This window comes from Manacus vitellinus, unplaced genomic scaffold (genome assembly GCF_001715985.3).
Source record: "Manacus vitellinus isolate BGI_N305 unplaced genomic scaffold, ASM171598v3 scaffold_17_pilon, whole genome shotgun sequence".
Classification (NCBI taxonomy): Eukaryota; Metazoa; Chordata; class Aves; order Passeriformes; family Pipridae; genus Manacus; species Manacus vitellinus.
In genome coordinates, this window is record NW_021939256.1 from 15181784 (window position 1) to 15208898 (window position 27115).

The following is a 27115-nucleotide window of genomic DNA, read 5'->3' on the forward strand; positions in this document are numbered from 1 at the left end:
GAATATCTTTGAGATAATGCAGATGTCAAAGCATAAGTCAAAGAACAGCTGTGAATTATCTAGAAATGCAGCAGAACTGTGCACAGTTGTCCAGAGGTGGCTTCATCACTACTGCATAGAATGGAAGAGTAACTTTCCTCTGCAGCCCAGGAAGCTGTCAGGACTTCTCTGCCATGAGAACACACTGCTGCCTCACGTTCAGCTTGTCCACCAGAAACTTTAGATCCTTCTCTGAAAACAGCTTTCCACTCCATTGGCCCCAGCATATACTACTGCAAGAGGTGCAACCAACTCAGGTGCAAAACTTGGCATTTTGATCTTCACAGTGTTCCTGTCATCTCTTTTCTCCAACCTGGTAACTTGTTTCTGACTGGCAGCACAATCCTTTGGTCTATCAGCTACTCCTCCAAGATTTGTATCATCTGCAAACCTGCTGAGTGTAAATTAGTGTTCCATTACTGAGATCAGGAATGAAGATGTTCAACAATATAGGTCACCTCATGTTGCTCATGACAACCCTTGAGCCCATCTGTTCCAACAGTTTTCAGCCCACGTCACTGTTCATTTATCTCATCCATACTTTAAGAGCTTGTCTATGAGTAGCTTATGGGAGACTGTCAAAAGTCTCACATAAAGTCCTAATAAATGACACTCGTTGCTCTTCCTTTACCCAACGTGGTCATCATATCTCACCATAGAAGGCTATCAGGCTGGTAAAGTCTGTCTTTTCCTTCATAAATCAAATAAGACTACTCCCAATAACTTTTCAGTCCTTCATCTATTTGGAAAGCCTTTACAGAAGGATTTGCTTCACCATCTTCCCAAGGACTGAGGTGAGGTTGACTTCCCCAGACCATCCTTCTTGAAGGCAGAAATTATCTCTGCTTTCCTCCAGTCCTCAGCAACCTCCCTTGATCACCATGACCTTTCAAAGACAATTATTAGAGACTTGAAATCTCCTATAACTAGAACGTAAGTAGAATTTTTAATGCAGATGATGGGCAGATGCCAGGATCAGTATAAAGTCCTCCACACCTCAGTGAGCAAATACACTGTTGTCTAGAATCTAGTTCTGAAGCTCAAATCAGCTTTTATTACCATTTGATCAGATACGTTCTTGAATGTATAACAGAACTATCCACACCACTGTCCTGCTTGACAGTCACAGACTGATAAAGTTATGCCATAGAAATTCATGTTACCACAGTGATGAGGAGTGAGATCAGGTTCTCTGTTACTAACAAGAGCCCTAACTCAGCAAAAAAGCAGCATCCAAAACAAGCTAGCTAGTACCTGAAAACACAGGTACTAGAGCAAAGCCTAGAGCAAAGCTTGTGAGAGGAGACTGAGCGATGTCAGGGAAGGGTACTAAATTGTGGAATAGTCTATTGGAAGAAGAAAAATAAACAAATAAATAAGAATTCAAAGTCTAACCATCATCCATACATAAAAAGTTACCTATAACATGGATAAAGGAGATAATGTACTTTGCTGTATTCACACATACTGGTAAACAAACTTATCTCCTAGAAACTAAGGATTTTAAACTCAATTTTCTCTTCAATTATATCTGTAAGAAATACCCTTGTCATTCACTGTATCTACCCTTTTAAGGTGTAAGTGGTTTGTTAACTCCACAATCTTCGCTGATTGTAATCTAACAACCTAGAGGAAACACGGATCAGAAAAACAAAGACATGATTTGAGCACCTCCTAGAACAGAAATGTATAAAAACATCTCCTTATATACATGCTTTTAGGATAGTGATATTTAGAATAATTCGAAGGCAGATGTTCTAAAATTCACTGTGAATTTCAATAGAACATACTATCAAGGCTGACTAGAAGTATATGAATGGATCAGAGTTGTGCAAATTAGATTTTTCCAATAAATTAAATTAATTTTGCTCCGCAAAACTTCTTTAATTATTATTTTAAGTGAAAGAGCAGAAGCTACAAAAGCTGTAACTAATGTTTCATGGAATTTGTTAGGTTTAACAAATTTTCTTTTTCAAGTTAGTATTACATTAATTATGGGTTTGATAGTGTATTATATTGCTACCTGTACATTATTCCAGGATAATAAACACAATCTATAACATGTCCAAAAAAATTATACATTCTTGACACCTATATTTGTTGAGCTATTTTACTTTATTTTAAACACCTGAAGTGATAAAGGAAACTTTTATCTAATAAACCAAGTGCAAAGAAAAGTCTACAGTTACCTTCTGACCAACTAAGCCAAAGCCCAGGGTGCTTGGCCACCGTGGCCCCTTCCCCTTCTGTTTCCTTTTTGTTTCTTTTGTCTTTTGTTTGTTTATTTCTCCTTAAAAAATGAATGTCAAGAAAAACTATGTCAGAAAAGACCCCTTGTGAGAAATCATCTTAAAAGCTTTGAGATATCTTTAGACAAACAGATATTAGAATAGTACTAATGTTTTGTGAAAGTGAGAAGAAATTGCTGAGAGATTCTCCAAACATTCTAGGGCTTACCTACACTAACTATTTTGCTGAAAGAATCTTTGATTACTTCAACATCAACTTGATGCTTGTTTGAAGAAGAAAACCTATGGATGTAGGAGCTTCAAACATTTGTCCCTCATCATCCTGCACTGAGACTGCTTCTTTTCGCTTGAAACAAAAAAGGATTGAAAGGGAATTGGTACCACAACAAGGATGGAACAGAAGTTGTCTTTCCTCCCTTAGTACATGATGAAACAACAGCAAAACTCTCTTGCTTATAAATGGGTTTAATAACATTCCTTACACATTCTATATTAACATTGTAGTATTAATGGTGTAGTAAGGGACCAGCAGCAGAGTATTCACTGATGCTTTGTACTACTTCATTATTCTTGCCAAAGCAAGTTCTGATTTTTGTCTTTAAAATTCTCAGAGAGAAGGGACCCAGCACCCCTATCCCCCTTCATACTCCTTCAAATTACTGTCTTTTTACTTGTTTTCATTTTCTTAAAGATGTGACAGAAGCTCAGTAATGACTTTTCCTATTTTGAAAAAAACCCAAAACTCTTACATCACATAAAACATGTTGTTAACAGCTTTGGAAAATGTTGGATGTGGTCAAACAAAAGTTAAGTTTTATGACACCCATGCACTGAGAGCAGTGTAACAAGAGACAGGTATTTGCTTAAGCAACACAGAAAGGGCTATAAGTTCTAGGAGACAGAGTACATAAGCAACCAGGATCCTATTTTCATGCTTGTTCCTGACCCGTTTTAAACCCCTCTTGACTTGTTTTTCCTTCAGCAGTTCTGTTAGCTAGGTTTTTGAACTTTTCAGCACAAGGACCATCTGTGAGTATGTTTTGGACCGCACAGGTTCAACAGGGTTGTGATCTAAGTACGGTTGTCAAAACACTGATGTAGTACAAAATAAAGAGCCACCACTATGTTTGATTGCTTAGATGATTCCAGTCTGTTCCTCCATCTGCATTCTTGCATATGGTCTTTCATACATGGTACAGTTAATGAACCTACTGCACACAATTTTCTAAATGCACCTTGGGAGGGAATTGGTTATATGCCACCCACAGGCAGACTGCTGCAGCACAGTCCAGACTATGGTTCTGTTTACTACTGCTTGTAAAGGGTCACAGATCAACTCAGAGGTCTTGAGCTCACTCTGTATTTCAACGTGGGAAACACTCGGATATTTACAACTAGCTTCAAGGTCCTGTTGTAACTTATGTCTAGTTCCATAACAAAATTAGCCTACTGAAATTCAGTATCAATATGCAGCAAATACCCTTCCACTTAAACACTTTGATTTCCACTTAAACAGTTTGATTTCATGTGAACAGTAGGAAAGTTTGAAACAACAGCTGCAAACAGGTCGACTGAAGAAGTTTCATGAGGCTTCCCCTATGAGCTAGCCTACAGCTAGAGGCAGCAGCTTCAGCCCCTTAAAAACACCTTTTTTGCACCATAAAATTATTTCAGCTATAAAGTAGTCTCATATACTGTAGAGGGATGCAATATACAACACATGCACACTGTTAACAAGTGATAGCACTTTCATTCTGTCAGAGACAAGGAGAGATCCCAGCTGTTCAAAATAATTTTAAAAAAAGCAAGAACAGAATTCACAAGGCCACTGTAATTTCCATTATATTTTATTTAAGCCATTAATGACTGCTTCAAGACAACCAAATAAAAAGCCTTTACAAAAGAGGAAGACTGCCTGACAGAAATAAACAATTAAGAGATATATACTGCTTTACATCTGTTATGTTTTGGGTAATATTTAAATGTCATATTTAGATATTATTAAAAACTCTACATATATCTTCAAAAGTTTTGGGAGCATAAATGTTTACAAGTTGCAAGTCCCTTTTTATTCTTCTCTTCTACACATGTATGAAAAATGTGAAGATTAAAACATCAGAAACATCACACAATGTTCTATAAATTCATTCAGCAAGTTAAGCCACCTTTTTTTAAGAAGCTCTAGAGAGATTCATGTGCAAAGAAGAAAAAGCTTTTTGCTGGCCTTCCTTTCTTCAACTGTTCCTGTAAAATGCAGATGTAGAGCTGTGCCTCTGAAATACACTTTGTATCTAAACCTGGTATTGTGAAATCAATCACAAGTCTCCAACCCTTTCCTTTTACAGACTAAGGATAGAAGTGCAAGCTTTGGATGCTAAGAACACATTTGGGAATACCCATTCTTTTGTATGTTTCTTGAATGCACATATATTAATACGTGGAATATTGCTATTCAAATAAAAGTTGTAAAATAAAAACGAGAGAGAATTTGAAATTTGTAAATTGCCTATCATTTTGTTAGGAAGTCTGGTAGCCACCTGAAACTCAGGTTAGAGGAAGTTCTTCACTTTTTTTTTAAGGAAGAAATATTTGTTTCCTTACAGTGAAATAACAAGACTATAGTACTTAATAACAGTTATGGCAGAACCATATTAAGTAGATGGTATAAGACAGACAGACACTTCAGGTTCTGTATCAAGGTGGAGGAACATACATAAAGGTAGAAATGTCTATGTAGAAATGTGGTACAAGTTTTCAGTCAGTGGTCCCATTCAGAAGGAAAATCAGCCTTGGCAGTAAGTGGTAGTGACAGCACCTCAGTTTGCCTGTATAATTCATGAAGAACCTTGCCTGTTGGAATGCTATAAGTTCAGATGTATTTGGTTTCAGATCAGCTAAAGGAGGCAGCATCAATGCAAGAAATCTACTACTTCAGTGGAGTTTGAGGATAGCTAACATAATTTTATTTTTGTATCCCATTCCCTTAAATGTGCAGCTTACAGTAGTTTACAGGAAAGGGTTAAAGACTTGTGATTTATTTCACAATACCAGCTTATAGATACAAAGTTTATTTCTGAAGGACAGCTATATATCTGCATTTCAAAACAGTATCACTTTTCCATTTGTCCCATTCCTCCTGGCCAACTCATCTTTTTCATACTAACTACTCATTCTCTTTTGTTAAGCAAAAATAAGAATATATGACATAGTATATACAAATTAGATACTCCTAAACAAAACATGACAAAAATCTTATTTTTGGCCACCTGCTAATACTATGGAGTTATTAAATCCAAATAGAATCAATAGACTATATTTAAATAAAGGTTTATTAGAAAAGTATTTGAAAAACATGGATATTTAAATGTTATGATAAGAATATTAAGCCCTCCAAAAATCAGGAGTCCTTGCTTCTTTTTTACAATCCTGGAATTTTACTAAGGGCATGTGAAAAAGTGAATTTAAAAACTCAGTTACTTGTTTTAGAGGTCTATACAACTTCCTAGAGAGCAATCCCATTTGATGACAAGCACACTACAACACCAGGTAAACAAACTTTATACTTCCAGAACTATACTGTTTTACAGGTCAGGAAGGATATGTCAGTAGGATAAGTTAGCTAAACAAACTAGCATTCTCATTTTTTCCTTCTCTTTCCCACTTCTTCACCATTCCCCCCTCCCCTCCACAACTCATATATTGACCAAACAGTACAAAAAATATTAGCTACTACTGAGATGTAGTAAACAGGCAGATGTCCTGTCTGTTTTATGATAATACTGTAATACCTGTAATTTTCTTTTTTAAAAACCAATCTAACAAAAAGAAAACAAAAAGCCCCAATCAACCATAAAAAAACCACCACAACTGTTTCATGACAAACATTATCAAACAGCTACCTATGTTAAAAGATTGAATCAGCATCTTTTCTATTCATTACAATATAGCAATTGTGCTTTCCAGTCTGTCTCCCTGTCCCCAACTTCCTACCCAACCTTTTCTTCGTCTGCTGTAACCAGTATCTCAGATCTCTTTCTCTGCTTTGGACATTGTGTACAGTGAAAAAAACCCCACCCCAACCCCCAAAAACCCAAACCCAACCAAAACCAACCAACCAACCAAACAAAAACCAAAACTAGAACAAACAAAAAAAACCCCACAAACACATAAAAGCCATTTATATTGCAGACTGTTTAATTCCTTGATAAACACTGTTGCTCCCTGTTTCTCCAAGTCTGTTCTGTCAATAGATCACCAATAATCTGTCATTTGGGGACCTGAAATATTGTCATCACCACTGATCAAAAGCCAAGTAGCTCCTAACTGGATATTTTTCGGGGAGACCATGCTAAGAGTCTCAGAGGGATCCATCAGCAATGTCAGCCTGAGGAGTCTGGTGGGTAGAGCACAGTTGTAGAGAAAGTCCTGCTCCCTCTTACTGGGCAGCTCTGGTTTCAGTAAATACATATAGGGATTTCACACACAAATAGGAAAATCAGGTTCTTTTAAATGACTTTACCCTACAGGCTTTCCAAAGAAATGACACCGGAGTGTTCAGGAGGTCAAACAGAAATGCCAGATCTCGAAAATCCAAGATGTCCCAAAATCCTGAAAGTAGGTCAAACTTATGTACCACTTAGCTGGCACTGTCAGGTATAGCACATTCCTCAAATCCTTGTTTTGCACTTGCTCATAAAAAAAAAAAATAAAAAAATCTTATTTTGTGAATCAAACAAAATTGCTTTACTTATCTGTGCAAACTTTTATCCACTGTAAGATAAACTGAAGGCACAAAACATGATCAAAGCCTGGAATTTTGTTTTTACCAGTCAAAAACAGATGTCTCCTCTGCTCAGTTCAATTATTGTTATACTACTACACATGAAATACAAGAAATATTTATTACTCACTACCAAAAATTCACAATTCTTTAGATTGGCAAAAAAAAAAAAATACCCAAACAAAAGCAGTAAGACCTAAACAAGACTTAGGGATAGAAAAGTAAGAATTACAAAGCTGATTAAGCTTTGCTACTTTTAATTAAAATGTATTTATAGAGAGGGAACCTTTAAGACGACTAATCAAAACTCAACCTCAAAACAGGCAAAGAAGAGATGTAAAGGTTACATTTCACACCACAGCTTTCCATTTCATCCACATAAAGTAATTGCCGCACAGATCTATGCCACATAAGATCCACAGAAATGTTTGTTCCTTTCTGAAATGAGGAGTATTATCCATCCTTTGGGTGCTCATTATAAGAGTCAGCATCGAGAATTAAGTGCACAGGATCCCAGTGGAAACACTCAGAGGCTAACGAACTTCCATAATTTGACCAGAAATGCATGCTTTGGAATTTGTTCTTATTGAAAAAGCTATGTAATGACACATATTAGGAAGGCCTATTTACCTGAGGGTATTAAACAATCGCTTATCAGAATAGTGCATTAGGCTTCACAGATATACTGTGACTTCTATTCAATGCTCCCATTTATATGAAAAAGACTTTTTTGGTATCATGACTCTGCTTTTAATGCCAGTTCTTAAAACTTATGATTCTAAATTCACCCTTTGATTAGACATGCATGTTTCTAATTAAGCTCGACCTGTCCATTCTTCTTTGAAGACATTTAAGTCAGAGTCCCCAAAGTCTTGAGGCTCTGTGTAATAATTTACTTGTTCTTGGTAAAGGCAATAGAATTCACAAGTAAAAAATAAGTGGAATAAGCTGCCAATCTTGTCAGAAACACTTTCAACCAAAAATACATACTAATGAACCTATAAAAGCTTTAAGGGACCATCACGTTTATATGGCAGAAAAAGAGGAATTGGTATTGTCTACCTCCTACACATTCAACTGTAGAATGCTGTAAGTCATCAATAAAACGAATGTACGTGTAGTGGTTAATCCTTGACGTCTGTGGCAGATGACAAACACTATTTTCTCAGAATGGACCAAACTTCACCTTCTGAAAATCACATAGACATAGCTGAGGCATTTGGGAATTAACCCGGTGACCCCTAAGCAGGTCAGAACTTCCAACCCTGTTACTCCAAATCCTTCTGTGGTTAAGTTTAATGCAGTTAAATGACAGAAATAAAGAAAACAGAAGCCAACTGTCTTCTGTTGCTTTAACTGTAATGAAAATTTTGAGAATGCATTATGCCTTCTATATTTTTGACACTTATAAAGAAGAGATGCACTGTCACACTTCCAAGTTTTCCCCTGTACCACCAGATGACATACATCAGCACTGCAGTGGAAATCCACATATAAAATCACATTATTCTTGTAACTCAAACTTTAAAACCATTTGCAGCAAGAATTATGCAATTCATCAATTACTGTCAACTTTCTTCATTAAAACGCAAACTTTTTAAAAGACCCAGATCTTTTTTTGTTCTAGTCACTGCATTTCTAAGCACACTAGGTCAGACAAGGCTAGGCACTGAAGGTTCAGGTAACCATCATGTGGTGATCAAGAATACAGGTACTTCATCAGAAATATTCAGAAAGTATCAAATATGACTAATCATATTGTTAAATTTGTCAAAATGCTTGATTTGGAAGAATTCACTAGATATACCACTTTGTATTTAGTATCTAAACTGTTTAGAAGCCCCAACTCCAACTTTCTACGAGACTTCAGCTTCTAGATCACATAGAATCTCACTTATTACAGTATCACGCCATTCAGAAATTAGGCACATTCAAAAGATATCCTGAGGTTTAGTTGATATAATAAATGTGAGAAAGTGATGGTGTTAGGAATGTCTTCAGGTATCTGCTTATGTAAAGAACTCAATTACTCTACAGATTCTGGGATAGAGGACAACAAGTAAAAGGTTTGTCCAGGCAGGATTTCCATGTCTAACCTTAAGCCATATCCATTGCTGAAAACCTTTAAGCTGTTGTTTCCTTAGATAACAATTCTCTGACATAGCCTTCTGCCTTCTCACTCTGCTTTTCCCTGAATATGAATATCCGTATGTAATGCCATGACACTTTTCATGAAAAAAATGAGCATGAAAAGGCTTTTGCCTTCCCGTATGCCAAACAGGTAAAGCAACAGTCAACTCTTGGCAAGAAGAACGATTATTTTTGAACAAGCAAATTTGACTGGGACAACAACAACCTGCTTTCAAATAAACCTGATTAATACCCAGCTGCGCTGGTTATAGAAGTAAACCCGCGGGAAAAATGAACCCAACTCAAGAGAGATAACAAGTCAGAGTTACAATTTACTAAAAAAAGATGACAATAAATGCAATGATACAGAGAAAAACTGGTTTTCACCCTCAGAAAACAAATATACAACCCAGCACACTGGGCAAGAACAGAACAGTGTTTGGTTGGCCCCTGTGCTGAGCACCCCATGGTCCCCCTGGGTGCAAAGTAAAAGGAAAGGAAAACCTGTTGGTCTGGGCGATGGTCACAGTCCTGTTGAAGTAATGATCTCAGTCTTGTCGACAGTGGCAGTCAAAGTCCTATTGATATTCTGGTCCTCCTCTGGATCTGACAAGTGGTACCAGAAGTCCCAAGACTCCAAGATTATATGCGCTCAGGTTCAAGTGGGAATGTCCAGTACCTCCCCCAGGGCGGGGAGTTTCAGGATGGGTGATTCAACTCTGAGTCATGGGATATTTCTGGAGTCTTTGATAGTCTAGGTGGTTGCAGCTGCCTATTATGCTGCTCCAGTATGGCCCATTAGCAGAGATGTCCCCTCAGACTGGGTGTGAAAGTGCTAATGCCTCCCCTGAGGGGAGTTATCACAGTTGTTATCACAGTTACTAGTGTGAAGACAAAGAAACACCCCTCCCAGGGTTTCTTTAACACCCAGCTTGTAGCCTGAGGTGTCAGTTGTGCCCTAGGTAGCTGCTGGAAATGATCCATTATTAACAGTCCATCAGAAATTACATAGGGGGTGTAGAATACACAGTTTTGGTTATACCCACATAGTGGTAAACTGGCCCTGGCCCCTCTAAGTAGGACACCAGCCAACTACAACATTAGGACAAAATACTAGGATGCCAGGATTTGATTAATGTATGTCGTCCTCAGAAAAGTTAGTTTATTTGCTCACATAAATCTAAAATAATGTATATATTAAAAACACCAAAACAAAACCAACAAAAACATCTCTAGATCAGCTAGCATTCCAAAAATACCCTCACTCATGCACTTCAGTATTTTGGTGGAAAACTGTAAAGAAAAACTGTAAGGTTCACACGTTCTGTTTTCAACATTCAGTGCACGCTTTTTTGCTTTCCAGCTTCAAAAATTGCAAAAGTACTCCCTTGGGAAGTGGGAACTACCCTGAAACTCATTGTCTGGAGCCTTGAGTTACTTCTGAGATACTCCTTGCCAGTCGCCCTTTCAAACTGCTTGCTGGTTCTGATGGAAGGCATGTTATACCTTTACAGGATGCAGATTACAACCCTTAGTAATCCTAGTGGAGCTAAAAGGTACAGTAATTTTCTACCACAACATTGCAACTTATTTCTAATTATTTTCCCAAACATCTTAGTAATGTGAAAGAAATTAATCTAATATAAATGAGTGTGTAAGAGCTAAGTCTTATCCAGCGGATTTAAAACAATTAAGAATCTCATCAGAATACCTGTTTACATTAGCTGTTTATTTCATTTGTCTCCCTTCAAAAATTCAACCTTAAAGGGATATTTTGGTGCTGCTTAGCTGAATAACAACTGTGTTAGAACAGGAGAGTGTAGCCATGGCTTAAAAAAGAACACATGTATGTTACACTAAGCAGATAAATCCAAGTTTTATTGTCAGTTTCCAAAAGTAATTTTCTTGACCAAAAGGAAATTGCTGCACTGTGAAGACTTTTGGGAGATGAAGAAATCAACTGCAAAGTTGGCAAAAACAAAATAAAAAAAAGAGTGGGAGAGGGAAATGTAGGAAAAATAGGAGGGGAAAAGGCAAAATCTTCCACTAGAAAACGTAAAGCTCCTTTGAGTCTCAGATGTTCTTGATTTTGGATGTTACTATTCAAACTCTGCATATATGTGGCTTCTTAAAATGAATTAAAACAAGCAGAAAATAATGGTTTGTTATACAGTAGAATTACTATGACTAATGCAATGAACCACAGTAAAATGCAATATCAAACACGGTTATTTTATATATGAATTTTAGAAAGTTATCACCTTCTTGGCAGCTTTGGGAAGCACGAAGTTTTAGAGTTTCATTAGAAGCCTGGTTTGGGTTTATTTTTTTTCTAGAAACTTCAGTAAAATAGGCAGTGACAAAAAAGACAAGATAATACATACTCTTGCATGCTGATGTGTCTTGAAGTTATTGCTTATTAGTATAACTTAATTTTGTAAAGTAGAATAGGCAGATTAAGAGTCAGTAGGATGCACTAGAAGTTAGCATGCCAAGAGCAATTTAAACAAATATTAAATACTTGCTCCTATGGATAATGAGATGTTTCTCTTTTTCTCAGTTTTACACTGAACTGGCAGTTAATACAAGAAAAAAATAATATCTATTCACATGGCAATTGGTTTACATACAAACAGCTACCATATTTCATTTGCAATATTATTGAACTTAAATTTTGTCCAGTATAGTGCCAGAGAATCTGGTCAAGCAATCTGCTTTTACAACCCATTTGTGACACAAAGTTAGCACATCCCAAGGGGATAGAACAAATTGTTTCAGTGTGCCATGCTACATTCAGACTTCTTTCCAAGTGAGCCTAACTACTAAGGAACCATTAGCCAAAGGGTCATGTGGTCCTGTAGTGCATGAGCAGAGAACTGCACTCCTGTCCTGCATGGAGACTTCTTATTCACATGAAAGAAATTACTTGTCCCATCATGCACCCATAAAAAACAAAGGTCAGAAAAATAACATTTTCCATAGTGTAATGTCTTTTGTCATGACAAAAACAACCTCTTCTTTAAGAGCAAATGTGGTTTAGTCCTATTTGAGAGTCATTCTGTCACTAAAAAACTAAATTTACTATATTTAAAAATGCTGCCTCCATTAAAGTTTATTGCTTTTTGTATGTTATTAATAACTATACTACTACATTTAATATTGTGCAGTTAAATAAGCATCCACAATTCATCCTGCAATAAGATCTTACTGAGACCTTCAAAGGCTAATACAATAATTTTCATTTTTGTCAAACCTCAGCTGTAACTACTAATCTCAAACTCTTCATGACTTACAAGCACAATCAATAAGCATCAAAACCACAGGTCCTTATTTAAGTGAAGAGTACTGTAATAATGCATTTTCCTTATCTTGCTGATACTTCTGAAAACAGGGATTTCTAGGACAGAAACATATGCTTGAAATCCTAACAAAGATAACGTTGGAATTTCCACAAGTGATCAGCTCTAAAAATCATATCACACTGAACCATGAAATAGAAAGTGTATCTGAAATTTAGTGCAAAATTTAACACTCATGAGTTCCACTGATTCTGTTAGCTGCTCCATTTACATGCCAATTTACAGCCCTACCTAAAAATGCATTTCTTAAAACCCTTAAAATAAACTGCTTTGGTACTTCCTTTGTAGTATAAGTTCATTTTACACGTGTCTTGAGAAACAAATATTCAACGCTGAACCACAGCCATTAAATTGATACCACCATCAGCAAAGGTAAATTATGCAAATCAGAATTATGCAAACATCTTGGGTTTTTTTAGTCGCTACTATTTCTATTTTGTGCAGCTGCTTGTCAGAGTTCATTATGTGAGGATGAAATTTTTTTAGTATCATTATCCAAAAAAACCAGAAGTCACAAACTCGTGTCACCAATGAGCTATTTATTGCTTTTAACATCTGTTAAGGTACCTGACAGCCAGAACTTGAGCACTATAGCTGGAGTCCTCTCCCAAAACCATCTTTCTTGCAATCCACAAAAAGTCATACAACTGGCATTCAGAAATAAATTCTTTGCTTCCTACCAGCAGGTTTGAGGGGTATTTCTTTTGGTATGTATACATAGCACAGCCCGCAACTCCCTTTTTTTTCCAAGCCTCTCTTATATAACAGACTGCAAAAACCATCTCTGTGCAACGTGATCAAGATGCGATCTCCTGTTTCGGAACTACAACATTTAACATAATCACATTCAACCCAGTCCCGAGCTATTAATCAACTTCTCATTAATGTCGATGATCAGTCACAAGTTCTCTGCAGTTTTGCCAGACACAGACTGATAGTCAGTCAAGGCTCCCAAAGGGTCAAGTCATTAACAGACTGAAGAGAGACGGCTTCACCAACTTGGCTCAGAAATGGTATTACAAGGGTATTTGAACATCGTATAACGTTTTGCTTAAATATCACAGCCTTCCTAGGTGGTTTGGATTTAAGGTTGGGGCTCCTCTCCAGATAACCTGTGTAAAGGCAAATAGGCTCATAAAAGCCCTAAAGCCACTTGAGTCTCAGAGGCCCACTAGTAGAATATGCAGCAGCTTTCTCTGGAGACCTGCCCTTAACCCCTTCATGCCATGTCGTTTATACACTGACCAACTAAGTAGGCTGCCTGGAAATTATCAACCCAGCCTATGAGTTATATAATCAGTTGTTTTTTTTTTTTTTAAGACAGGATGAATATATCCTTAAATACAGGATGACAAAGATTTTTTTTTCCTCTCTTGATTTTGCAAAAGCCACAACAGACTTACATAAACTCCATGTATTTCTGGGTTGTCCTCTCTCTATCCTGAGGTACGTAAGTCTTGACGTACCTTATGGAGAGGTTTGTTACGAACCACAGCTCAGGCTGACTCACGGTTTTCACTTTACATATACAGGCTACCTATAAAGATTTTGAAAATAAACCTGCAATGTGAAGTTTTTACTTTCCTTGTTATTGCCAATAAAAGGCATACTTGTTTTAAGGGGTAAAAATATCAATTACTACAGCCAATAAAGTTTCGAACTGGGTGTTCGATAAAGGGACCTCTTAATTTCTAAATATTTCCCCAAGTTTTGGATATTTCTTCCTGTAATGTATAGGGTTAACCATGACACCCAGAATCCAAACAAAGCACACTCTAACAAAGTATAAGAAAATGTATCCGTACGAGATACTGTATTACACTCTTCCATGTATTCGTGCTTCCAATCCCTCCAGGGGAAATTTAACATGGTTTCTAAAATTATACCTCTTTAGATTTTTTTTTCATTTTTCTCCAAGATCCCTGGCCAGATGAATTTGTGTATTACATGAACTGCCTGTGCCACTGCACCTCCTTCCTCTGTGGTGACTTGATTCAGCTGAAGCTACGCTTTGACCGATCAATGCAAGCACATTACACACCAGAATAAGAGTAAGGTAAGGGTAAAGGAAAGAAAAGCATCTCTCCTTTCAGCCATTAAATATAGATCAACGAAACATCACAGCGCACATCGCGGCTCCGCTCCCCACCCCCTCCGCCCGCTCCTCGAGCGCAGGATTTCGCAGACGGTGGCTTCAAAGAAAGAACACACACCCCACACACCCCTCCGCACACACACACATATACACATACACATGCAGCACAGACACACAGAACCGCGCAGCAGCAGCCGCTCGGAGCCGCCCAGGGCCCGGGCTCCGCGCAGGGCCGGCGCTGCCCCGCCCGCGGTCCCCGGGCTCCTTCTTCTTCGTCTTCCTCCTCCTCCTCCCTGGCCCATGACTTCACTGCCGTAACGAGCACATTAGTGCAGGGCGTCGGGAGACACCATGCCGCGGATGCCCTACATAAGCAACGACTAACGTAGAAAGAAAGGGAGGAAAGCGATGGAGGGGGGAGGCGCGGGAGGAAGAACCATGGGGAAATAACGTACTTTGTTACCTCTCGGCTGAAGGCACAAACACTGCTCCTTGCAGCCCAACCCAGCCCGGCTGCCTCGGCGAGGGGAGCAGCGCAGGACCCGACACCAAAAAGAAACATCACGCAGGCAGGAAGGGGGGGGGGCACCTGGCACCATTACGGTGCCTGTCGTACTCACCGATCGGCGCCGATTCAGCGTGGTTGCTCCCAAACATATACCAAAACCCAAGAGCAAATCCTCAGTCCGTTAGGCAAGGATGAAAGGGGGGAGGGGGGGGCAGCGACGGCCCCAGGCTTCACCGCGAAGGTCCTGACCTTGCCCAGCTGCCAGCATCTTTCGGCTTGCCCCCCCCCGGGCGTGCGGGGTGGGGCCCCTGTGCGCCCCGTGCGTCTCCCCGTGTCCCGCGCGAGCGCGCCGGTCGGCTCCGCGCCGGGCTCGGCCGCGGACAGCTGCCCGCTGCTGCCGGCGAGGAGGGCTCCGGCATTCCACCGCCCCGCCGCTGGGCGAGGCGCGGGGCCGCTGCGGCGGCGCGGCTGGGGCAGGCTGCGCGGCGGGCGCCGTAGCGCAGCGCGGCCGGGGCGGGCGCACCAGGCCGCGGGGATTGGCCGAAGGAGACACAGCCGCCGACCGCAGCATGCTGCCGCCGCCGCGCTCCCGCCCGGCCCTGCCTCCTCCCTCCCGCCTGCCTCCGCCCCTCCCTGCCCGTCCCCTCCCCAAGCAGGGAGCGCGCCCGCCGCGGCGAGCAGCCGGCGCTGGGGGGAGAGAGGGGCGGTGGCCCCACTCCCGATGAGGCGCCGCCCGTCCCGTTGCCGGGGCGGGGCCGAGGTAGGGCCGGGCCGGGCCCCCCTCAGTGTCGCCGCAGAGGGGCGCGCCCCCGTATTTCCCCAGTAACCCTGCAGCCAGGGGGGGACTCTGATTTACTGGGGAAGGAGGAGGCGAGGCTGCGGGCGCAGGTGTGGAGGCGCACCCCGGGGCGGGGGGCGTCGATGTGGAGCAGCCCCTCAGCAGTGACCGCGGCTCCTGCCGTCATGGGTTGGGAACTTGAGGTCTGCCGGCCAAAACGGTGACAGCAACACGGAAGCAAGAGCTCTTTCCCCGGCTCGTGTTTCCTTCGGTTCCCTCTTCCCATCCTTGGGAAACCTAGGTGGGAAATCTACCACGTTTTCAGAAGTCTTCTTGCGAGCAAAGAGGGTAAGGAATATGGAAGTCATGTTTTACTCCTGCGCACCCTTAACTCTTCGCTGAGAAACTTGTGTGGAATGCAGTTGCAGCACTCACCTGAAAGTTGCCACTCCAGGGCTCCATTCAACTCGCTGCGCGGAGTTTTGGTACCTGAGCAAAACCACCAATTTTTTGGGATTGTTGCCCGGGGTAACTGCTGCCAAATTCCCGCTCACAGCAAGCTGAGCATCAGCGCGGCAATGAGGACAGCCACAGACTCGGCCGAGGCGCCAGGGCAGCGCCTACAGCTGGTCATTTGTTGCCCGAGCCCGCGGCCGCAGCACCTGCCCCGCATGGAGGGGACCCGCATGTGCCCTGGACGCCAGGGGCTGCCATGCCGGCCGCTCCCGCAGGACAAGGCGCTCCCATCTATCCTCCCCCGTCGCCTCCCTGCGCCCCTCCAGCACCGCCCGCCGCCCTGGAATGTCATGGCGGGCCCCGCAGGGACAACCACGGGCGCGGCAGCGGGACCTGCCGCCGGGCTGAGCTGGGGCGGCAGCGGCACCGACGGACCGACCGACCATCGCGGCCGGGCTGCACGGCGACTCGCTGCTGCCACCTCTCGCCTGGCGTTCTCGCAGATTCCCCAGACTCTCCGGCGCGAAGGAGCTTCCCCTGGCTGAAGTTCCCCCTTCCCCTCACCGAGGCTTTCGTTGGGGTGACTACCCCTTCCTTCGTTTCACGGGAACGCCAAAGGCTACATATCTTCCCTGCACCAGAATGCCTTGCTTTCGGCCTGAGGTCTCCTTTTTGGGGAGTTTTATTTCCATATTTACTGAACCATATAAATGACTAGTATATGTCCCTTTTCTGGGTTAAGTGGAGGTGGCCTATCCACCTGTGTCAAAATCAGTAAGTTACAACTGAGGGTGATTCAGTCTGGCAGCACCCCTCAATGTCAAACCAGCCTTTACCCAACTACTAGGACCTGAGGGCAGAGCACCTCTAGGTTCAAAACCAGAGTAAGTCCCAAAACTAACTATCAAGTACTGGTATGGCATGCATCTCCACCTCTCAACACCTACTGAGTTGCAACCAGAGCCGAGCTTGCTAGTGGCAGAACACACCAGTGAATATAGTCTTGCCCTTGACTTGAGTACAAAAGCAACCAACTAGTCCTTTGCCCAAACTTTTGGTTAGACCAAAAGTTACTTTTCACCCTAGATAATATCACTGGTCACTGAAGCCAGCAATAGGGAGAGTGAAAAAACAAAAGCAGCTCATAATCTGTGTCTGGAGGAAGAATAAAATGTCTCCTAAGTCCAAGACCCTGGGTTTGTGATTCGCAGCCTGAGACAGGCATCTAATTCTGAACTGAAAATAGTGTATAACCCAGTAGTTACCTAGACTCACTATCCTACTGTTAAATCTCAAAATGTACTTGATAATAAAATTACTGGGTATTATACCATCCTAGATCCACCATAGCACTATGTGATCCACCTTCTGCAGCCTAGCCTCTTCTCTTTTTCAGAGCTGAAAGGTCTTTCTGTCAATAAAGGAAAAAGAGGTAAAAGGGCTAGAAGCAGGCCATGTCCTCCTTTCATTCCCCCTGAAATATAGCCATGTAATAGGGGCATTTCATGGCCCTGGGGATTGTACATATCTGGCCTAATTGTGGGATGAGCAGTGTGTGCTAGTGAAGGATGTACCTAAGACACCTGATTCTCCCCACACTGTAAAGGTTACCCAGCTGGCTTTACTGATCTGAGTAGTCTAGCCTGGAAGTTAAATATAGTAGCAATAAAGGTATATAATAATGTAGACCCTCTGTAGGGAAAGTGAGGGCTGGAGGCAGAAGCATTTTGGAGGAATCTGGGAGGTGTCTGAAGAAATTTGTTTTTCTCTCACAAGACTTCCTCTTTCCCACCACTATTTTGCATGACAGGGAATTCATCCTAAGGTGTCGCAGGATTCACAAAGCTTCTCCTCCTGCTTATCACCCCTGATTCTCCCTGCATCACCTTTTCGATATTCTCTGACACCAGGGGAGGTCAGAGAAGGAGCCAAGACTGACTGAACCCTGCTTATGGACATGGAGAAATGGGACAAGGGAAATAAATCAGATTTTCAGAAATGGCTTTTTGCTGCTGCTGTCACAGAGGAAGGGTAAGGGAGAGTAGCGAGGGGTAAGAATGTAAAAAAGAGTGAGATCGACTTCTGGAAGAGATTGACCCATCTGGGGGTGGGTACTGTCTACCTACTTCATTCCCAGTGACTAAGCCTCTTGTTCTGACAACCCAAAAGCATATGTAGGTGAAAGCTGTTCACTTTTTTGGGCAGTCCCAGCCTTCTCAAATACAGATAGTCCATTTTCTCAGGTCCGTGCCTGGGCATGATGTATCTATCCTAAGCTTTGATTAGCTTTCTTGAGGGTTTGTTTGAGTTAGTTTTGTGTGTTGTTGATTTTTTTTTTCTTGAAAAAGGTGGAAAAAGAAAATGAAATTATTATCATGTCAAAGCCAATATTTTCAAGCACAGAAACTGTAAAAGCATCTTCACCATTTGTATTTGCCCCTTAGGTTTACAAAGGCCCTTGAGGCCTCAAATGTCTATTTGGTCAAAGTAACGACAAGTAAAAATTTTAGAAAACAGGAAAAAAAAGTAGTAACATGAATAGAGTTAAATTCAGTGATAGAATTTTCAGATAATTAGTCTTCTAAATGACTGTATTATAAAGAATAATAGCAGTTACAAATTGTTTAAGCCTAGGCTCAAGAGTTGCATGCTACTAGAGCTGGTTGCCAGTGATACTCTTCCCATCCTGCTAACTAGAAATATAACTTTTTCTTTGTGGAAAGATTCATCTACATGTAAAGCATGAAATTCACAGCAGAAGAACACAAGGAAAAGTCCATTAGTCAACAGTTAGACAATGCATTAAAAATATTGGATACCTAGATACAAGCACTAGTTGTGTCTGCTTGTACTGCCTCAATACAAACTATATTTAATTTTAGTTTAATCCTTCTATGAACAGAGTTTGGGAGTTTGTTTTCTGAATGTTTGGATAGAAGGGAAAATATTTCTTGGCTGATTTGACTTTCTTAATGGAAGATTATGTTTAAATTTAACTTTGTACTTCATATGAAGATTGTTGAGATCCTCTGTAATGGTCAGGATCCAGCAACTTCCTTTGTCACACTGAAGTCAACAGAAACCTTCTATACTAAGAATATAACTGAAGTAAAACTAGGTATATGTAATAGATTCATGTTTCAGGCAATCTTCAGCAAATCTGGAATAAAATTGGAAAAGCATGTTTTTTTCCCTTTTTAATAAACTGAAAAAGCTACCAAGCATAATTAGTTTTTCAAGTTTAGAGGAATATTTCAAAGAAGTTATTGCAATTACTGTCTTATCCCTCTCTAAGAATTAGCTAAAGGTGCAGTTATTCAAAGGAGATGACAACATCCATTGAATTACATTTCAAATAAGAGCATGTTTCTTGAAATGCACACTATGGTGTCTTAATGAAACTAAACTGGTAACGAATTTAAATAACTGATCCAAATTTCTTCTCTTTTATTTGACTATGGTATTATCTTTAAAAAGTCAAGTCATCTTTGAATTATAGTAATACTATCTATATTTTCCATTTCTTCTAAATCGTTGCACAATATTATATAGTAACAAAGTATATGTAAATCCTGGGATGGCTGGCTTTCTATGCCCCAATGATGACATGACAACAGAAGGTTTGCATGATTGTATTTGCATAAGCTCATGTCCTGATCTCATGGAAATTTTTTTTTAGCAGAAGTCTTCTAAAGAAATCTAAGGTATTTTCTATTCTGAGGCACAGCTGGCTTTGACTCAGTCTGATTATGAGTAAATTAGTGTTGAAGTGCTAAGCTTGACTGGCAATAGGAAGATACAATTGAATTTGTAGTACCTGAAGATTTTGTAAATGAATCCATATTTGCATTGAGAGAGTTGGTTTGTATGTACTGAAGACAACTCTTGATTCCCTAGGACATGACTGGGATTTTCTTATTCCCAGCTTCATCCATCGATGACCACATAGGCAGTTATGAGCAAAATCTCTCTGAAACAGCTGGTTTAAAATGTTTTTTGGACCTACTCAACTTTAAAAAATCATTTTAGGAATAATTATTTAGCTAGTAGCTACCATTAATTTCCTAAGCTATTTGGCATTTTGAGCATGATGGATTTTCACAAAAAATTATACAAAAAGCTAAAAATTCAATTGAATTCAATTGTCTGTGTCAGTCACAATCAACCAGCACTCCGATTCAAGGCATAGTAGGGGGACTGCATTATTTAATAATAAAACTTATCTAAGTGTTCCTGATTAATGAGCTTGTTGGATTTTACTTAACTTCAAGGAAAACCATAACGGAAATATTAAGAGGGTAAGAGAGAATGTAGATGCTTATTCCTCTCAATTAAACACATCTGATTTAAAGAGGGGTTAGGGGTTTTAATTTGGTTTTTTTTTGGTTTTGATTTGGGGGGGTTTCGTTTGTTTTGGGGGGGAGGTGTTGGGGGGTTTTTTTTGTTTGGTTTTTCTTTTAAACTTTTTGGGGTATTGTCATTTGAAAGATGGAAGGCCATAAGTTGAAATGAAAATTAATGTAGTGTAAAAATTGTTCTTTTCAGCATGTGGTAAAAGAAAGTTTGCTGTTATAGATTCCTATATCCTGTACATGCATAGGCTATACAAAGAGCTGAATGTTCCGAAAAAAGTTCTCAACCCTAATCCCATGAAAGAGAGTAATCTCAATCTATCTTCATGTCACCCAGTATTATAAGCAGTCTGATGTCAACTCAACTGCAAATTACAGTCTAGTTTTAATAGTTCAAAACATGGTTATCCCTTTTATTGTTAATTGAAATGCGAAGACATTCTCAGGATGCATCCCTCAGTACATTAAAAGCAACAAAAGCATTTAGGATTAAGGTATAACACAAAACTATATTGTACCTTTTGGATTCTTTTTCCTCTTCACTGTACTTGCATATTGAATAAATCTATCTCAACAAAAAAAGGCCATCCTGCAAAAATCCAAGTAGAAAACTTTCTACAGACACAGAAAATGGTGCAGTGTGAATAAAAGTTAGTGAAATCTTGTTATACTGATTATCCTTGTATTTAATCCAATTATGTATGAGTTTTACTATGTATTTTTCCACAGTTTAAAAGACTGACAGAGTTCAAGGAATCAGTAGAGCATCTAGTTAGACCTCATATTGCATAAGACTGAGATATTACCTACCCTGAAAGCAAAATTAGTGACTTGGCATATCTTGCAATTATGGAATGCTAGGTCACTTTTAATCTGTGCTCTATTATATTTAGTCAGCATCAGGAAAGATAAAGCTAGTTTTGCTTGTCTGTTATACTCCATGAACATGGTGCTCCAAAAGTTATACACTTTTACTTTTTCCAGCCAGCATGGCTCTAAATTTCTGAAGATTGTTGATCTGTTTTTCCAGTGCTCAGGAACTCTAGTTTCATCTGATAGTTACACTAACAACTCTTGTGAAAAGCCAGACCTCTGAAGCTCCATGGGTACAATAGTTAGCAAGGACTCCTTGTAAGAATTCTCTTCTTATGTGGCATATACATTAATGTTTTAATGTACAGGAAGACACACTGTAATATTCCTTGCATCCATACCTGGAGTTTCTTGAGTATGCTCTTGGTGCAGTCAAAGCCTTTCCCCTACTGGTAGCGCCAAGGCTGAAGTCACAGATGGGTGCTGTCTGGAGAGCACTGTTTGCAATGTAGACACAAGGTTGTCCAGCGTGTCCTGTACATACTGAGGCCCAAACTGCCTCATTTCCTTTCTTTTCCCAACTGAACCCTTCTGTACTTCATAGTTGTGAAGCAGATTGTCTCACACTTTGACCTGACAATTCCCTCTGTCAGGCCTCAGAATTAGTACATCTCAAAAACGTTGGACTGTGTCAGAGTATCCGATTCACGCCTAGTAACCAGTTTTGCCACTTTTTGAACAGGCTATCTTGCATAATTGGATGTATCTGGTCCTATACGTGATTTGCACTAGAAAGATATGTGTTTGTCATCATCCCATAGAGTTTTCAGTAGTAAGCTTACTTCTAAAATCTCTGTAGTTTAGAAAGAATAATTTTCATCAACAAAGGAGGACCAACTGCTGCAGTTTAAATAACCATTAATCTAAGAGTAGAATGGCTAACTGTGCAATGGAGGAGTAAAATACTGATTTTTTCTTACAAAAGTTTACATATAATGGTTTTCTATCTGGGAAACTAGATTTTCCCAATGATGTTGTAAAAGTGGAAATAAATTATAAATTTTTCAGCTTGACACCTTTCTCGAAGGCTGTCACTGTCCTTCTATGTTCTTTGTGATAGTTTTCAGCACAACTTTTAAATGTGTCAAGAAAATATGTGGAACACATGGGACAGGATGTATTTTCCTTCATTTTCTGTTCTGTTTCTGCTCTTTCAATTTCAGGGTAACAGCTCGTGAAGGAAAACTTGAGCTTCTTACCCTATGCTTTTTCAGCAGAAAACTAACTTCTTATTTCTCATATAATTCTGTTATTTAAATATCTGTATTACTGCACACCTGACCTCCCTTGTGTTATTTTTAACTTAGTGCAAAGCAGAAAGATATATTTTATCAACACCACCTGCTTAAATTAAAAAAGAAAAGATAACTGAGTTTAGTATTCTCTTACGTCTTGTGCAAGAAGAAAAGAAATGGAAGTAATGAGCTGTAAGGTAGTAAAATTTAAGAGGGAAATACGAAGATGTTTCTAAATACTAATGTAAAGCTTTTTAAGTATTATTATTTATCAAGTACTTGTTAAAAATGAAGTTATATTACATTTAGTTAGTCAGTTATTTTTGCTGGATTTTGGAATTTCCACAACTTCTACTGTGGCTGTACACTATAAGAACAACTGCAGGTGTTCAAAAGTAACACAGTCAGTCCCAGCATCAGTCCTTCTGGAGAGACATTAAAAGTGTACTGTGACAGCTCTCATGAACTCAACAGCAAGAATCCTTTTAAAGGGGTAAAGCCTTTTAACTGAGTTACAAAAAAATCTTTGACATTTCCCATGTCAACTGTGTCCCTAAAGTAAGTTACTATTGTCACATACAAAGTTCAGATGGCAAATCTATTCCTTTTTCACTCTAGGATATCAATTTAGAAACTTGTATTAGATTCGGTGACCTTTGGCTATGTTTATGTTATTTTGCGATGCCTGGGAGATTTTTCAGCTGTTATAAAGCAGCAGAGAATAGCACTGTGTTTTTGGAAGTTTAAATGTATTCTATAGAAAGATACAGGTGAGCAACTATCCATCTTTGGATTCTTTTTTCCTGTTGCTTACTCCAACTGACAAGGTAGTTGCCAATTTAACCTAATACTGCATCAAGCAGTCATATGACACAGAGCAGACTTTGATCTTCATACCCTTGGTATGAATTTTATGTCTAGAATGCACTTTCTCGAGGTAGCTGTTTCTTGTTAAAAAGTTATTAAACCACAAAATCAAAATGTAAGGGATTTCGTCTTTCTAGCATGTTATTTTAGTAGTCCAGAGTAGCTAAATGCCCTCACTTTTCAAAAGCTACAGTTTTTGTTTTTGTATGTAGAGCTCAAAAGAAAGAAGAATCATAGAGTCACAGAATGTTCAGAGTTGGAAGATCATCTGGTTCCAATCTTCCTGTCATGGGCAGGAACACCTCCCACTTGACCAGGTTGTTCAAGGCCTTATCCAGCCTCATCTTGAACACTTCCATGGATGGGGCATCCACAGTTTTGCCGGGCAACCTGTTCCAGTAATTCATCATCCTCAGAGTGAAGAGTTTCTTCCTAACATCTAATATCTAATCTAAATTTCCTTTCTTCCATTTTTGACCAATTATTCCTTGCCTCTTTATAGAATGCATTGTGTGTTTATAAGCATTAAAATGGCAAGCATTAATTTCAACAATACGTAAGTTTTATCTTTCACTTAGGTTTCATGTGTAGAAGTAATGGTCAGTGTATTACAGTGAAGAAAAATACTTTGATATGTAAAGGGTATTTCATCAGAGGTTGTTTAGTGAGTTGTTCTTCAAATATAATATTGCATTAGTCTATTACAAGAAATGTGATCTGGAGCTTTAATGTATCTAATAACAATCTCAAAATTGTCACAGTGATAGAGATAGCAGACCATTAGTGTGTTTCATTTAATATATATATATGGGGCAGTCATTAGAACAGATGACCGAGGGTTAGGATACTCTGTTACAGGTCTTCACTGAGACTGGATATGTCCATAACTTCCATAAAACTGGCTTCTACTGTTTCACATATTAAATAGGGATATCACACACACTAGACTAGACTGAGGTCTATGCATGAGGAACAACATCTAAGCAAGATAGAAAAAATCTCTGAATATAGCCAGTGTACTTCAGAGTGAGCAAGTACAAAGAGCCACCACAATGTGAACTTCTGTGAAGGGCAGACTGCGCTGACTATGGCTGGTAAGCTCCTCTTCTCCCACTGGTTTGTCAGACAGTCTCAGCTTTCCCTCTTATGAGTAATTGGCAAACAAATATGATGTTACTGAAATAGGTGAAGTTGCCCACCAGATGCTGCAGATTACTACACTTTGTTGTGAAGAATGCCTAAAAATACGTACTCCTAACCATTACAGTAACAGTTCTGACAACTCTTTCAGATTAGAGAGGAAGTGGAGGTTCATTAGCCTTCGAGAGCAATGTGGAAGGCTCTTTCACTTGCTATGTCACAGATGCCTCCTTTGCTCTTGATTTCTTGTCTCTATAGATCTATGATCACCTGATTTCTTTTCAGTGTTACTGTCTACCTCAGCCAACTCTGTCAACCTTTGTTTTTTAACCCCTAACATCCTATAGTAAGTTGCACTCATTCCCTTAATGCCCCTTAAAGATTGTGAGAATAAGTTTGCTTTCTTCCTGTGAGACCTGTGACACTCTTTTTTCCCCCCTCTGCACCCCTTCTTGTCAGTTACAAAAAGCTGGTGGAACCACCCCAAGGCCTTGAGTGATTTGTTCAGCTGTGTTCACTCAATTGGTGAGCTGAGAGATATGGTCGTAGAAATTGTCTCTGTTATCTCTTGTTCCTTAGGTTCTGTGTATCTCAGTGGGGTTTATTACTTTTTATGTGTCTTCTTTTTGTTTTTTTTCAACAATATTCTTAAGAAATGTCCCTCCATTACAGGCGTTACATATCTTTTACATTTCCCATAACTTTTACCTTCCACATAACCTTACATTACTTATTAATATTAACACCATGTTTGAGCAACTAGAGCTCATCTTCTTAAGAAAACTGATCTAGAACAAAAAAAGAAAAAAAAAAAGGAAAATAAAACCAGCCCTCTCTGAGTCATTTATTAACAGGATTTGGAGGATAACATCACCCAGTGTTCTTCTAAGCAATATAATGTGTTTTTTGCAGACTCTGAAGGGAACAACAGGCTCAGAGAAATAATTTGATTTTTACACAGTATTTTACTGGTAGAAGAAATGCACTGATATTAAAGCAAAAACACCCCTGGTAACAATAAATAACTAGCAACTTGGATTATATAATAGTTTACGTGAAGACTAAAGAACAATTCCAGTCCTGTGGGTTTTTAAAATACCTAATAAACTTCAGATCTTTTAGTGCTCCTTTGACATCTTTTTTGCAACAGCAACTGAGACAGTCTGCATATTCTTCACAGAACTCCTAGTATTCAGCAAAAAATAGTAAGCAAAAATATTTTAGCTGCAACACTCTACATTTCCCAAGGTATCTTCTTGAGCTGTTTCTTAGTAATTTTACTGCTGTAGTGCCTTATGTGACAAGTTGCACATGAGACTTCATTTCACATGATCTTCTTTGACTGTGAATCAGAAACTATTGAGAAAACTCAGCTTTCAGTAATCATTTTCTCTTACAGAAAGAGGATACACAGAAACCATTATGTGAAGGAAAAAAAACCCAACCAACCAACCAAAAACAAAGGCAAAGTTGTTTAAATTTTGATTGATTAAAAACATTTGAATTGTTATAGAAAGCCTGTCAAGATACTTCATATACCACAACCCCTTCTCAGAGGTAGCTTACCCTTCCCTGTTGTGTCCCCAACTGACACAAGACAGACCTGTTCCTTCACCTTGAAGCACTCAGATTTTTGAATGAGCTATGAATTTGATAGACTTCTTTGATCTAGAGCTCAAAACAGTGAAAGAGTGGGGAGGTGGGATTTAAAGCCATTTTGGCCTTTCCAAGAATTACATCAAAAAAGCATCCTACCTTCTATATAGCAAAATATATGGATGAATTAAAATGGTTTCTGAATGACATGGCATAGGCTGTTATAGCCTACAAACCTTTAAAACTGCTGTGGAAAGAATCAGTATTGCATCTTACATAGGACAACACAGAAAAGAACATATCTTCTTAGAAATTGGTGATGATTTTATTCGTTGAAGATTCCTAACAGTTCACAAATTGAGGCAACTTCCCTCTGAATTCCATCCCCACATGCTGAGACAGCCAGCCAATCTAAAGGTGGCTATCCAAATATCCATGAGGTCTACTGCAGGTATATTTTGAAAAACCAGGAAAGAAGTTGTTGCTTCTGGATGCAATAGTAAAAAAGAATTATTGCCCAGATAACTATTGTTTTCTGGCATTATTTTTCCATAGAGAAGATCTCATCCTTTTCTGAACTATATTCAAAACCATTAAATACCCCAAATTAAATCTTACCTTATCTAAAATACTGTACACCTTCTTTCCTAGTATATGG

General features: G+C 39.5%; 1 protein-coding gene across 1 annotated transcript in view; it reads right to left on the bottom strand.

Annotated features, from left to right (window-relative positions):
• The window catches only part of LOC115307331 (catenin delta-2-like), a 362256-nt gene extending 346894 nt beyond the window's left edge, over positions 1-15362 (bottom strand). Inside the window, exon 1 of the mRNA XM_029958906.1 lies at positions 15273-15362. Within this exon, the coding sequence (XP_029814766.1) occupies positions 15273-15309 (37 nt within the window). The 5' untranslated portion in view covers positions 15310-15362. The remainder of the gene's footprint in view (positions 1-15272) is intronic.
• Between the last annotated feature and the right edge of the window lie 11753 nt (positions 15363-27115).